The 15391-nt window shown below is 40.1% G+C and overlaps 2 protein-coding genes across 6 annotated transcripts in view; one reads left to right on the forward strand and one right to left on the reverse strand.

Moving 5' to 3' along the window:
- The window catches only part of FBXO8 (F-box protein 8), a 54181-nt gene extending 50891 nt beyond the window's left edge, over positions 1-3290 (reverse strand). The window contains exon 1 of the mRNA XM_036762569.1: positions 2688-3290. The gene's annotated coding sequence lies outside the window, so the exon portion shown is untranslated. The remainder of the gene's footprint in view (positions 1-2687) is intronic.
- Positions 2582-15391, forward strand: part of CEP44 (centrosomal protein 44) — a 67950-nt gene continuing 55140 nt past the window's right edge. For 2 of the 5 annotated variants that reach the window (XM_036762566.1, XM_036762565.1), the window contains exons 1-2: positions 2582-3409; positions 11897-12028. In XM_036762566.1, coding sequence (XP_036618461.1) covers positions 11940-12028 — 89 coding nt within the window. In that variant the 5' untranslated portion in view covers positions 2582-3409; positions 11897-11939. The remainder of the gene's footprint in view (positions 3410-11896; positions 12029-15391) is intronic. The other 3 variants (XM_036762563.1, XM_036762564.1, XM_036762567.1) reach the window with 2 other exon arrangements.

Here is a 15391-nt window from a genome sequence, read left to right on the forward strand (position 1 = left end):
AATCTTTAAATGAGATCTCCTAAGATTATTCTAAAAGAATAGAAAACAAAAGGATTCTATGGGGAGTTATTACTTCAGGCATTTCATTTCTCTCCTTAAAAAATAGTAGACCACCAAAGTAGTCCAGAACAGACTGAACAGATAAAAAAAAGTGATAACCATTCACTCCCTAAACTTAAAGGCAACAATTGTAGAAGAATGAAAGAAGTCTAGGTCCACAAGGGGTCTTATAAGTAGAAAAGGCAAACAGTTAAGTACCAAAAGGTCATGAGGTACATACAAAGACATAAAAAAGCTCTCATTAAATTTAGAGGTCTGGCTCTGCAAGAATAGTTTTTGTTACTAAAAAGCACACACCTTGTATTTTTTTTTAAATTTTGCAAAGATTTACTATATCACTGTTTTCTTAAAACTTACATTTTATCACAGTCTATAAATTTTTTTAAATGGACTCATTTATTTTTAACCAGAACAGCCAAGAATTATTAGGATTATTATTTTTGTCTCTTTGTTACACAAGTAAAATATGATCATTAAGACAATACCTGGTCTATGTCCTTAAACCCCTGCATAAAAGATAGCAGAATCAGGTTTGGTTGCTAGTCTTACATATTTAAGGCAAAAGACCAGGGGGAAAAAATAGTACAGGCAAGCATGCCATCCCTATTGTTTCAATCTCTAGCTAGCAATGTATAGAAACTACAAGGTTATCTTCAAAAAGTATTTTAAGTAACTATTATATCTTTGGAATGGACTATATCTCAACCCTGGTTCTTTAATACTGAATTTCCTAAAGTGATAATAACCAAAGGTGGAAGATGATTAAGAATCAAAGGCAGCAATCTAATGTGAAAAGTATTTGTAGAACTTGCAAGCAAGTTAATATACACATTTTGAAACAATGGCATCATTTTGGATGGGGGGGCAGACTCATGATATTAGGATATTCATCAATTCATTTGGAACATTATTGAACTAAAATAACACAATTAAGTAAAATAGGTCTAACTACTATGTAAATTTCAATGCTAATGAATAATGCTAATGCTTACCAAAGACAAACCATTTGGTTTGCCTCACCTTCATTTGAAAAATAGAAACTCAATCAATTAAAGGATTTGTAATGTGTTTGAGTGACAATGGAATACTTAATTAAAGACCTGGATTACTAATTCCACTGCAGTGAAAGTCTTGGTGATTATTTCTTGTGAAACAGAAAGGAGGGCTACCCTTTTCACCTATTTATAAAAACTTGATAGGAACATAAATTGCTATTAAGTATGAGGTTCAGCATATGTAATAAATGAAGTAGTAAGTACTATGAAATGTTGAACAGTTCTGAAATTAAGAACCTTTGGTAGGCTCAAAATGATTCATTGGAAAGAACCTAAAAGCCTTTGAAATGAAGATTTAACAAAAATTACAAAAAGCAAGCATAGTCTCAAAGGAGATATGAAAAGACACTCCACCTATTGACTCGAGGCCTTTTCACCATCTGTTCCCAGTGCCTGGAATGCTCTCACTCCTCATCTCCAAAGGATGTGAAACAACTGCATGTATTTTCAGATTTTTTCAATGTGTTGATGCATTTTTTTTCTCTCTTCCTTTTATTCTTTTTGAAAAAACGTTATGTGGTAAGGCTTTTTAAAAGGGGCTGAGGAACAGGGGAAAATTTAGACGACATAAAAACAAGACAATTTTACTTTTGAAAGATTCATATTTCACTCACAAAGGAAACAGGGTTGCACTATCAGACCAATAATTTCAGTACCAATACTTTGACGTGAACTTAGGGTGCCTTTTGTTTTAAAGGGAATACAGTTTTAGAAGACAGAAAGGATGGGTAACTTTTTTTGATTTATTTTGTTTCGTTGTAATTATTATAATGGAGCCATTTGAAGTTTCAGTGATCTAAGAAAAAGAGCACAAAAACGTTTAAAAAAGAAAGTAGGATGGCGTGTAATACATTTTAGAAAGGCTGAAAGGATGGATAACACTGTGAGAAACTCTGGTAATGAAAAACACTAAAGATCTCAACAAAATTTATTTTCTTAAAAATGAAGTGAATGGGCAAGGAAACATAAGAGAATTTATTTTAAATGACAGGTGCTGGGAGTACTGGAGTATCTGATAATTCCGATCATTCCCGTCTCGGAGGGCTGGTGCTAATCTTGTCACTAAAACGAATACTGAAGAGATTTTTTCTAAGTATCAGGATGCCAGGTGTAAAAGCGGCAATCCCTTTGAAGAGGCTCAAGGGGCGAGTCCTGCCCAGCTGGGTGTGTTGCTGGCATTCTTGAGACAAGAACTCCCAGGTCTTTGTTCCAGGGAGGTTTTAGGGGCAGAACGATGCTCCCACTACCTGAGTGCCAGACTTAAGGGTGAAGGCAGAGCTTCCTTCGCCTCTTCCCGGGACTGACACCCAGTCTCCAGGGTCTACGACCCCAGAGACGAGTTACAGCTTCCCGCCTCCCCAACACCCCGAATCCCGCACGGTCATTGGCTGACGCGCCGTCACTCGAGGAGATGACGACTGCTATTGGTCACTGCCTAACGCAGGTCGGTCAGCCTTTGCCCACATGCAGGCAGATAAGGTAACCAGGTGCCTCCGGTGGGAGGAGAAGCAGCCGCCGGGTGGGGGTGGGGAACGGGTGGGGGGAGGGAAACGGACAAACTGGGGTTTGTACCTGAGCCACCTGCAATCCCCACCGCCGCCGCGACGACTCAGCCTCAGGAGGGTGGCTTCAGCCAACTGGAAAGCGGCTCAGCCGGGCACGGTTGTCCAGGCCATGGAGAAGCCGGTTCGAGCTCTACGGCCTCAGCCGAGGAGGGGAAGGGGAGAGATGTGGTGGTGGTGATGTCCGCACCGGGCGCAACTCCCGCCGCCTCCAGCTCAGCGCCGCTCCCGCTGCGGCGGCCCTAGTCGCCGCCTGTCCGAGTTTTGACGTTTCCTATTGTTGCCGGAAGTGACGGCCTTCCCGTGCCCTAGAAGACAAAAGATGTGCGTTTCGCCACTTCACGATTCGTCACCCTCTCGTTGTCTTCCCATCATGCTCCTCGAGGTCCCCGAGACTCCCCTAAATCGCCCCCGCCTTGGTTGTCCTCTCCTGTCGGCTCCGGGGCCTTTGAAAACCTCGGTGACCCCCGCCCCGCTCCGCGAGGGGTACTGACGCCGCCGTCTGGAATCTGCGGCGGGGGTGCTAGAGCATGAAGGAGGGGCTAAATTCGCTCCGCCTCCCGGGGAGCCCGGCGGCCTGGTAGCCTCGGCCCGGGTCGTAAACGGTCGGCGCGGCGCGTGAAGCGGCGCAGGCGCCGTCCTGACACTGTGCGCACAGGACCTGCTCGCTGCCCGCAGCCTCTGCGACTCCGGGGTCTCTGACACGGCTTCTTTGGCCCGCGGTCTTACGAGGTGAGCGGCGGGGACGAGCGGGAGCGGGGCAGGGGAAATTACCGCTTTTTCTCCACCCCACCCCACCTTCTCGCCTTTCCTGGGCCAGGCCCGGGGCGGAGCAGGCGCGAAGGGCTGGCGGTTCGGTTCACCCGGCCGACACTGATAATTACGCCGTTTCGTGGTTTGCAAGGGACCTTCGCTTCCTCAGCCCCATTACCGCCCCCCTTCCCCCCCCCCCCCCCCCCCCCCCCGCCCCACGACCTGCGAGCGAGCGTAGCGCTGTTGTTTCCATCTCCCCTGTGCAGAAGGATAAACTGAGTCTTAGACGCTTAAGCCCTTAAGGGTCGTACCTCCGCTAAGCGTCCGCAGCAACGTCTGCATCCAGCTCTTCCTTGATGGTCACCGGCTTTCCTTGCCTCTAGGACTGATCCAGGCCAGATCCAAGGCTGGGAGGGACCGCAAAGGCCCTCCAGGCCAATTCCCTCATTTTACCTTCTTCGTGAAAGCAGCCCAAGGAGGTGTAAGTGGCATGTCCGAGGAGTAGGGGTCAGCGGCTGGGGAAGGTCCGGAGAGGGGTGGTGACTGGGCCATTGTCACACAGTAAGTAGCAGATCCGAGAATCGAGGGCTAGCCTGGAGGAGAACTCGGAGGTCGTGGCTGGGCTTCGGTGGTGGCTTTGTTCATGCGGGGCGGGCAGGTGGAAATTGAGACGTGTGCCATGAGACCCCCTGGAGGGCAGTGCAGGATGCCGAGATGTTTGAGCTCGAACCTCCTGCTTGTGTTTTCCGGGTTTTCCCAACATCTCTTTTCAAAGCTGATTTCATTTCGTTTTGGAAAAATACCACTTGCATTTTAGATATGTTAAGGTTTTATCCATTTTAGGGGGTAGGGGGTAAAAGAGGAAGGATTTCTAAAATTCCTTATTAACTGAAATCTTATTTTGAAATGAATAGCAAGCACCATTTGTAATTTAAATCGTCAGGGGGAATTTTTTTTTCTATCTCTTACAGCTTCTCCCTCCTTACACTGAAACAGCATTTCCAAACATGTTTTAATTGTAAAAACTGACAATCCCCTTCTTCCTCAGAGCAAATTTTTAATTGAATGTTCCTAAGAATTTAAATTAAACAAGAATCAATAAAAAGACTAATAGAATTAAACAGTACTGGCTGCTATATTCTGGGTTGTCTTTTCTCCCATTATGAGGGGAAACCAAGCATACATCTTCCTTTTACAAGCTTTCTTTTCACCTGTCAAGAACCTTGCTTTTCTTGGGTCATCATATAATACTTGCTGCCTTGAAGGGGGCAGCATTGAGGCATTCGTGGATAAGAAAAATCTGGTTTTTTTGCCTTATTCTACAACAATATATCTCTTCCACTTTCCTTAAAGAAGGGTTTGCAGGCTGACAGTGACAAAGAACATGGAGCTAGAAGCCATTTTTCCTCTTTTGTCTTCTGAAAGCAGTAAGTTCTGCATAGGTTGGACAATTCTGTAAAGGCGTGTGTGTGTGTGTTTTTTGCCTGGATCCATTTCTTCTAAGTACTTCCATCCATCTGTCATGTCATTGGCGTGGATAATTTTTGTACCCGTTATAGGTCACAACCTATGTCTGGTCGTTAGGAGTTATTTTTTTTTGTGTCTTTCAAAAAGCCCTCTGTGAAGTAAGCATTGTGGTTTAATGGAGAATTAGGGGGTTGGGGTGCGAGGAAGGCATGGGCTTGGTCACTGGCTGCATTTACTCTGACAAGATTGCACAGGATCCTTCACTTCTCTGGCCTTTGGTTTTTTTTTCACCTTTAAATGGGGGTTTGATGGTCTCTGTTCCTTTTCAGCTCTAAGTCTGTAATTTCCTGATGTAATCAAAGCACCAGCAGCCTTTTTCTAGTCCTTTTAATATTTTGTGAGTAATAGTGTAACATTCAGGATGTGTATCTTTTATCTGTCGTTACCAACTTTTTTTCTAGTTGTACATGTCCTCAATGATGATGTTTCTTTTGAAAGTCATTTAAATTCTCTGGCCCTCATTTTCCTCAACTGTAAATTAAAGGGGTTGGACTACATGACCTAAGATCTCTTTGAGGGCTATGATCATATGCTATGTCCTTAATAAAAATGTGAGAAGAGAATAGAATAGATAGGCTTTTGCAAGTGCTTTTCTGTAGTATACCTAAGTTTTACAGTTCCACAGTTGCCTGAAAAGCTGTACAGAATACAAGATGTCACTATGTTTTTCTTGTTCAGCCTTTTCAGTCCTGTCTGACTCTGACTCCATTGAGGCTTTCTTGGCAAAGCTACTTTTTCTGCTCACCTGACAGATGAGGAATTGAGGCAAATGGGGTTAACTGACTTGCCCAGAGTTACACAGCCAGTGAGGGTCTGAGGCCAGATTTGAACCCAGGAAGTTGTTTTCCACTGGGCCACCTAGTAGCCCTTCTATATACGTATATCCAGTTTTTAAAAAGGATTTTATTTGGTAACATTTGGCTCATCACCAATAAGGAATCTCTCATGCTTAGGTTAAAATGATAAAAGATTCCTTTATACATATAACCATAGTGTTCAATGACTTTTTGATTATCAGCATGAAGGCGTAAAGCAAGAGGTGCTTGCCAGAGGTGTTTGCCTTTGTCATAAAAGTTGTTCTAGGCTGGGTCCAAATGGAAGTGAGATTTCCTCTAGAGAATGAGGTCTACCAGGTATTCCTTTTTGCAGATCATATTGAGTCCCAGAGCATTATAGTAATCTGATTACCCAAAAGAGCCTAATAAGCAGACATGAAAAACCACATGGATGGAAAATATCAACTAGACTATGACATGCAATTGAATGACCAGTCCATTGAATGGGTGTATCAATACAAACAGCCACTCCGAACGCACAGGAAGTTGACCTCAGAATTGAACCAGAGGAAGAGATTGGACTGGACTGTATGTGGGAATAATAATAATAATAATAGTAATAACTATAGCCCCTTAAGGTTTGCAAATCACTTTATAAATGTCTCGACCCCCACAGCAGCCCTGGAAGGCAGCTGCCGTTATTACTGGGAAGATGAAGAAACCAAGGCAGACAGGTTATGTGACTTGCACAGGGTCACATAGCTGATCAGTGCCCATGGCAGTAATTGAGTTTAGATGTTTCTACCCACAGGTCCAGTTTTCTCTCCTCCCGCCCAGCCCCCTAGATGCCTCTAGTATTTGGGAAATTGTTAAATAATTTGATTCTAATCTTTTTCACTAAAGCAAACGTTTAGGAAGCACAAAGGCGGGAGTGAAATAGTAGTAACTGCACTCGAAGAGCTTGCGTTCGACCAGAGAGACAACATGTACTTAAGTATATGCAAAATGAATATAAGGTAATAATGGGGGAAGGGGGTCAAGAAAGGCCTCATGTAAAAAGAGGTATTTGAGTTGAAGGAAACTAGAGATTCTAAGATGTAGAGATGAGGAAACGGCCTATTTCAGGCCTGGGGACCAACCTGTTCAAAGTCATAGACGAGTGGTGAAGTGTCATGTGTGAGAAACAGCAAGAAAGTTAGTGTAGCCTATAGTGTGTGTAAAGGGGAGTCATATACAGGAAGCAGGGTAGGGAGGATCGATGAAGCATTTATACATGGCCTACTCTGGGCCAGGCGCTGTGTGTCATTGATCCTCACAACAACTCTGGGAGGTAGATTCGCTTATTGTCCCCGTTTTATAGTTGAGGAAACTGAGGCAAACCAGGTCACACAGCTATTCACATGTTTAAGGCCAGATTAGAAATTAGGTTTTCCTGACTCCAAGCCCAGCATTCTGTCCATTGTGCCTCCAGCTTTATCCAAGCAATGTTGGTTGGAGCCAGGTTGTGGAGGGTAGTGGAGGGTTTTGGAGGCCAAAGAGAGGAGTTTTTGTGTTTGACCCTTGAGGTACTAGTAATAGGGAGCCATTGGAGATAGATAGTTTGGTAGGAAATCTTAGAGCACCACAGGCTGAACAGTTAAAATTAGAGGTGACCCACAGGACACTGAGGAAACAGGATGAGTCCAAGTAAGCTTCCCCATATTTTTAATAATTACTTAGTGCATGAAGTGGACTAAGGGATGTTACTGAGGACATGAATGTTCATGTAACTAGAGTTACAAGTAATAAGTGGGTAGCTCAGGTCCTCTACTGGTACCCATAAAATGTAAAAAGGTCCTAGAATAAGACCTCTTAGCAGTTGGGGTTGATCTTCTTTTAAAGATTAATGAGATAATAACATGGACAAAAATCCTAGTAGATAAGGTGTGGACCACTGGCATAGGTTAATAAATAGTATTACTTTTGGACTCATCCTATCAACAAATGTGGTGGAATTTTTTTTGATAACCCTAGTATTGGAGAACAGAACCAACACTGCCTTTGTGGGCCAGTTGCTATTTATTGGACTTACCCTACTTATGTTAAATATTTAAAACATGAATTAGTCAAAAATGAAGTAAAACCTCTTTAATGAATGACTCTGGAGTGTTGTATACTTTTGATTCTCTATAAAAAGGAATTGTTAAGAAGTTAATAGTAATTAATGCTGAGTAAATAATCCTTCCCCCCAAGGGCCTTAGCTGGACCCTTCCCTGCCTAGAACCTACTACCAGGCTCAGGATTTCAGAGGCCACCTTGAAAGGGCCCTCAACAATGCCCCTGCTTTTCTGCTTAGTTTTTATCAGGATCTCCTCCTTCTTAAAGGTCATGTGCCAGGCCTTTTCAAGGCTCTTGGCTTCAGTCTGGACATGGCTACTCACCACTTGGATGAGCAGGCAACCATCAACTATAATCTTTCTGGTAAAGTGGAAGACTGTCAGGCCTTATTCATATTCCCTCTCACTGGCCACTAAGGTCCTTCCATTGGTCCATATCATTTGTCCTGCTGTTGTGCCCTTCGTACCATCTCTCCTTCAGGTGAATCCTCCTGTATGTGTTGTCTCTTTTAATTAGAAGGTGAACTCTTTGAGAGCAACAATTGTCTCATTTCTCTGTTTGTATCCTCAGTGCTTTAATGTAATAAGTGCTTAATAAAAATTTCTTCATCTCATTCTATTTCATAAGGTGTCCAAGAGGATCCTTTCTACTGGAAAGATGAAACCATATCTTAAAACCACCAATTTATAGACAATTTTTTTTTCGTATTTTGTTATTTAATATTTTAGTTTTCAACATTGATTTCCACAAGATTTTGAGTTACAAAGTTTCTCCCCATTTCTACCCTCCCTTCCACTCCAAGATGGCATGTATTCTGATTGTCCCATTCCCCAGTCAGCCCTCCCTTCTGTCACCCTACTCCCCCCCACTTTCCCCTTTCTTATAGGGCAGGATAGATTTCTATGCCCCATTCCCTATGTATCTTATTTCCCAGTTGCATGCAAAAACAACTTTTTTTTTTTGAGCATCTGCTTTAAAAACTGAGTTCCAAATTCTCTCCCCTCTTCCCTTCCTACCCATCTCCCTAAGAAGGCAAGCAATTCAACATAGGCCACACATGTATCATCATGTAAATGTAAACTCCCATAAATACTAATGTTGTGAAAGACTAACTATATTTCCCTCCCTCCTATCCTGTCCACCTTTATTCAGTTTTCTCCCTTGACCCTGTCCCTTTTCAAAAGTGTTTGCTTTTGATTGCCTCCTCCCCCATCTGCTCTCCCTTCTATCATACCCCTTTTTATCCCTTTCCCCCTGCTTTCCTGTGGGGTAAGGTACCGAGTTCAGTGTGTGTGTTATTTTCTCCTTAAGTCAGATCTGATGAGAGCAAGATTCACTCATTCTCCCTCACCTGCCCCCTCTTCCCTTTCAACAGAACTGCTTTTTCTTGCCACTTTTATGTGATAGTTTACCCCATTCTACCTCTCTCTTTGTCCCTCTCTCAATATATTCCTTTCTCAACACTTAATTTTATTTTTTTTTTAGATATCATCCCTTCGTATTCCACTCACCCTGTGCCCTCTGTCCATATGTATATATATTCCCTTCAACTACCCTAATACTGAGAAAGGTCTCATGAATTACACACCAGTCTTTCTGTGTAGGAATGTAAACAACTTTACTACTTTAGTAAGTCCCTTATGATTTCTCTTTCTTGTTTACCTTTTCATGTTTCTCTTGATTCTTGTATTAGAAAGTCAAATTTTCTATTCAGCTCTGGTCTTTTCATTGAGAAAGCTTGAAAGTCTTCCCTTTTATTGAAAATCCATATTTTGCCTTGGAGCATTATACTCAGTTTTGCTGGGTAGGTGATCTTGGTTTTAATCCTTCGATTCCTTAATGTAGAAGCTGATAGATCTTGTGTTATCCTGATTGTTTGTCCACAATACTCAAATTGTTTCTTTCTGGCTCCTTGCGGTATTATCTCCTTGACCTGGGAACTCTGGAATTTGACTACAATATTCCTAGGAGTTTTCTTTTTGGGGTATTTCTCAAGAGATGATCGGTGGATTCTTTCAATTTCTAATTTACCCTCTGGTTCTAGAATATTGGGGCAGTTTCCTTGATAATTTTTTGAAAGATGATGTCTAGGCTTTTTTTTTTTATCATGGCTTTCAGGTAGTCCAACAGTTTTTAAATTATCTGTTTTCCAGGTCAGTGGTTTTTCCAATGAAATATTTAACATTGTCTTCCATTTTTTCATTCCTTTGGTTCTATTTTATAATATCTTGATTTTTCATCAAGTCACTAGCTTCCACTTGGCTCCAGTCTAATTCTTAAGGTGGTACTTTCTTCAGTGATCTTTTGGACCTCCTTTTCCATTTGGCTAATTCTGCCTTTCAAGGCATTCTTCTCATTGACTTTTTGGAGCTCTTTTGACATTTGGGTTAGTCTATTTTTTAAGGTGTTATTTTCTTCAGTATTTTTTTGTTTCTTCTTTAGCAAGTCGTTGACTTGTTTTTCATGGTTTTCTTGCATCACTCTCATTTCTCTTCCCAATTTTTCCTCTACTTCTCTTACTTGCTTTTCCAAATCCTTTTTGAGCTTTTCCATGGCCTGAGACCAATTCATATTTTTCTTGGAGGCTGTTGATATAGGATCTTTTTTCTTTGTTGACTTCTTCTGGCTGTATGTTTTGATCTTCTTCGTCACCAAAAAAAGATTCTAGCATCTGCATCCTTTTTCAGTGCCTGTTCATGTTCCTAGCCAACTACTTGACCTTTGAACTTTTTGTCAGGGTATGACTGCTTGTAGAGTAGAGAGTGTTTTGTCCCAAGCTTTAGGGGCTGTAGTGCTGTTTTCAGAGCTACTTCTACTCTACTGTCACCTCAAGCTCTGCCATAGCAGTGCTCCTTCTCCCCCAAGAACCACCAACCAGGATAGCAACCCAGACCCAAGCAGGGCACAGGAAGAGAACCTGCCTCTGCACCAGCAAAGCTCTCCTTGCGCTCCCGCTCTGATCTGCTGCCTGATTTCTCCCAACGTGTGAGCCAAGGACTCCTGAAGCAGCTGACACTGGAGCTCTGAAAGCAGCTGCAGGAGCGTCCTGCTGCTGCCACCTGCACCACCCCCAGGGCTGGGGCCGGACCTCTCTTACCCCTATCTAGCAGTTTTCCCACTAATCTGCTCCATGGTATTTGGCATTTGTAGGTTGAGAAGTCTGGTAACTGCCACAGCCTGATGATTCATGGCCCTCAGACTTGCTCCGCCTGACTCCCGGTCTGGTTGGTCCTGGCGAAGCCTGGGCTGCGCTCCGCTCCCAGCACCATGCGATAAACCCTTCCCAGGGACCATCTAGGCTCTCCTGGTCTGGAGACGTGCTTCCCTCTGCTATTTCATGGGCTCTGTAGCTCTAGAATTTCTTCAGAGCTATTTTTTATGGGTATTTGGAGGGATTTGGGGGAGAGCTTAAGTAAGTCCCTGCTTTCCAGCCTTCATCTTGGCTCCGCCCTCTGACAGTTTTTTTTTTAACACAGGTTATGATTATTCATTGAACTAGATTTACAGGCAGGGATGGCTATTAGCCAGCTTTTTACTTTGCGTCGTTAAAGTACCAAAGTCCTATTTAAACTGAAGTTCAATTTGGTACTGATTAAGATTGTCTGAATAAATTATATTTTGCTATATTTCAGAATACATTAACAAGAATTAACTTCTTGTGGGTTTTTTTCCTCATTTCTTTATGGGTGCTGTAGAACTATAAAGAAACTACTTAGTCTATTTTGTGTTCTTTAGTTGATAGATCTCTTTTGTTTTGAGCTTTGTTGTTGACAACATGAATTTGCAGTGTTAAGTCTAAGTAAAAACTAAGAAGCTTATTCATTTAATTCTCAAGGAATATTTATGAGTGTCTAATGTATTAATCATTGTGGGAGCTATAGTAATAACTTAACATAAAGCAATTGCCACAATCTCGCAAAGATTTATAAACTAGTAAGGGAAATAAATAGCAAGTGGTAATTAGCTTATTGTATTAAGTACCATAAAGTATAAACCAAAGTACTTCTGGAAAGTTCATTGAAAGTCCAGATGTTTACAATTGCTTTTTTGTCCCTTTTTTTTAAAGGTGAAAATCCCATCAAAACCAGAGTTTAATTCTATTTTGGATAATGGCAACTGGTGATTTAAAAAGAAGCTTACGAAATCTAGAGCAAGGAATTCGATTGCTTGGTTATCCGAGAGAGGTGGATTATTCAGGGTAAGTTACAGTGAAGTACCTGACTCCATTTATTTTGAAGCTATTATTTCAGGACATTAAATAACTTGTAGAAAAATTCACTTCTGTAAGAGGAGTGGAGTGATTGAAGAAAAATACTGCTGCATGGATACTATTTAAATTGATCTTGATAAAGTCGATGTATGCATTTCAAAATTTTTTTTCTAGTTATTTTGCTATATGTATTGTTAATATATTTTTGCTTAATGGGAAGATCTTCCCATCCATTAATAGGCCAATGTGACCTGCTTAAGTCACATGGAAGCCTAGTCACATAAATTTGAGTCACATGAGCCTAGGTCAGGAGGGTTGTGATTCTCTCAGACCCTGAAGAAGGGTATATATACTCTGAGGTTAGCATTTTGCTTTGGGGGTCACTCATGGGAAGAGTGTTTGTGTGATGTAGCCATATGAGACCGGGTAGCCAGTAAGGAGCTGCCTTGCAACCCCCTTGAACCTCCCCCCCCCCCACCCCCTCACACACACATGCGGCACTTTGAGAAACCCAGGTGTTGGGGCTTCTGTGGTAACTGTATATATTGCTGTGGTCAGACAGTTAGAAGCCCTATAGGTTTTTTTCTCTGTTTATATAATTTCTGCTTGTAATTTCTGTTTGTATTTTCTCTGAAGTTCAGGGTGTTTACTTTTCTCCTGAACTAAGTGAATGATATACATATATACATACATATACACATATACATATATATGTGTGTATATATGTATATGTGTGTGTGTATATGTATATATATGTGCACCTACACACACACACATACACATACACACATATATGTTTGATTACAGTAAGATTGTTGACCCCAGCAACTTAAAAGTTGCTTTCCTTTAGAAAAGCAGATCAAAGAACCTGTGCTAGCAGCCTTCCTGTGTGCTGGTGTTATTAATCTTACACCCCCATAACAGCTGCAAGTAATATTGTTGATACACTATTATAAAAAGTTATGCTCTGAAAATTTTGTTATCTTTGGGATCTATCTTTCTCTTATCTTTTTGGAAGCATCAAAGGTGCTAACATTGCATTGCATAGCTAGCAGTTTGTCAGCATTTCTGGAAAAATTCCAGATTTGTCTCTGGAACAATTAGACTGTTTCATAACTGTGCCAATAATGTATTGCCATATCTATCTTCCCCATCTTTTATCTTTCCATCTTTTATCATCTTTGCTGATTTGATGGGTGTGGGTGTGGAGTAAAATTTCAAGGATGTTTTCATTTTCATGTTTGCTATTCTTAGTGATCTGGATTATTTTCTTTTGCTTTCTTTTACTAGTTTTCCTGACCACTTTGACTCTTTTGTTCAATTTTGTATTTCCTCTTCCTAATCTAAGTATTTTCATTATAATCCACTGCATTCCACTTCTTTATCTGACCATGATCTGTTACAATTCTTTTTGTCCTTATGCCTCACTTTTCCTAAATCTGTTTTTTATCCTCATTCTGGCCTTGAGTTCCTGCACTTTTCAGTCCCTCCTAGGCTACTCCTGGCTTCACTTCCCTCCTTTCCTAATGCTGACCCTTTGTTAAGCAGTACAATATTACTCTGTTACACAGTTCTCTTGAATTCCTTGCTTCCCTACCATTTACCACTTAGGCCTTGTTTTCAATTCTTAATGTACTTTTTGATTTAATATACTTTTCGATTTTTAAAAATGTTCCCAGTAGTTTTTTTCTAATTTATTATTTTTAGTATTCATTTTTTTAAAATTCTGTGTTCCTGAGTTCTTGCCATCTTTCTACCCTTTGCCTACTCATTGAGAAGACAAGAAATGTGATAAAATTTATACATGTGAGATCATGCAAAAATGTATTTCCATATTACCATGTTGCATTTTTTTAAAGGAAGAAAAATAAAGCAAGTGAAAAAAATTATGCTTCAATTTGCATTCAGAGTTCATCAGTTCTCTGGAGATGGATAACATTTTTCATCATAAGTCCTTTGGAAATTTCTTGATCAGAATAGCTAAATCACTCAGAGTTTATCATCATACAGTATTGCTATTACTGTGTACAGTGTTCTTTTGGTTCTGCTGACCTCACTGTACATAAGTACATATACGTTTTCCCAGGTTTTTCTGAAACCATCCTGCTTGTCATTTTTCCTAGCACAATAGTATTCCATCCCAGTCATACCACAACTTGTTCGGCCATTCCCCAGTTGATGGGAATCCCCTTAATTTCCAGTTTTTTGACACAAAAAAGTTTGTATAAATGTTTTTTGCAGTAGCAGTAGTTTTAATAATTACTTCTGTATATTAAGAATTGAGGTCTAGAAATGCTATTCCCCTTACATTTCTATTGTTTTTCATCATTTCCCTTGACATTCTAGATCTTTTATTTCTCCAAATAAATTTTCTTATTTTATTTAGCTCTTCAAAGTATCTTTGTAGTGGTTTTGTTCGTATAGTGCAAATCTGTAAATTTGCTTAAATTGTTGTTCTTCTCTCAGGTAAATAATATTTATTGTGTTGACACTTATGTAACCAATGAATATTGCTCAACACTTTTAGGAGATTTTTATTTCTTTAAAGAGTGTTTTTAATTATATTTATCTAAATGTATAGAGATCCATGGTTAGTAGATCATATATTTCATGCATTTTGTAGTTATTTTGAATGGAATGTCTCTTCCTGTTATTTCCTCTTGAAATTTATTATTACTGTATAAAAATACTATTAGTTTTTGTAGATTTATTTTGTATCTTGCAAGTTTATTGAAGTGATTAATTATTTCAGTAAGCTTCTTTGCAAGTTCTCTGGGGTTTTCTACTCAAACCACTGGACTAAAAACAAATAGGGTTAATTTTTCTATTGCTAGTGTTTCTAAAATTATGTCAATATCAGTGCAGTATTTTGAATCTTTACTTTGGAGTTTATTGGGAAGGCTTCTTTGCAAGCTAATCTCAGGTATTTACATTTTAGCATATTAAAAATTGCCTCTCTGTATTTATCCTTTGTAAGTTTTTCTTTTGGGGCATAAATGAATGCTGTATTTTGTCTAATATTTCTTTATCTATTGATATAATGTAATTTGGAGTGTTTCTGTTTTCAGTATGATTGCTTATTATTCTAATGTTGAATTGTTCTTCCATTTCTGGTTTTAAAATCTCGATCATAAAGTCTCATCTGTAGTCTTTCTGCTAGGATTTTACTTAAAATTTTGTATTAGTATTTTATTAGTGATATTGATTTATAATTCTCTTTGTTTCATTCTACTACAAAGTAATATTATATTTGTCTCAAAGGGAATTTGATGTATTTTTCCCTCAATGTTCTGAGAATTTGTGTATAACATGTATTATATTACTAATTTTTTATATTTTTAATATAATTTA

The sequence above is a fragment of the Trichosurus vulpecula genome, chromosome 6 (genome assembly GCF_011100635.1).
Source record: "Trichosurus vulpecula isolate mTriVul1 chromosome 6, mTriVul1.pri, whole genome shotgun sequence".
NCBI classification, from domain to species: Eukaryota; Metazoa; Chordata; class Mammalia; order Diprotodontia; family Phalangeridae; genus Trichosurus; species Trichosurus vulpecula.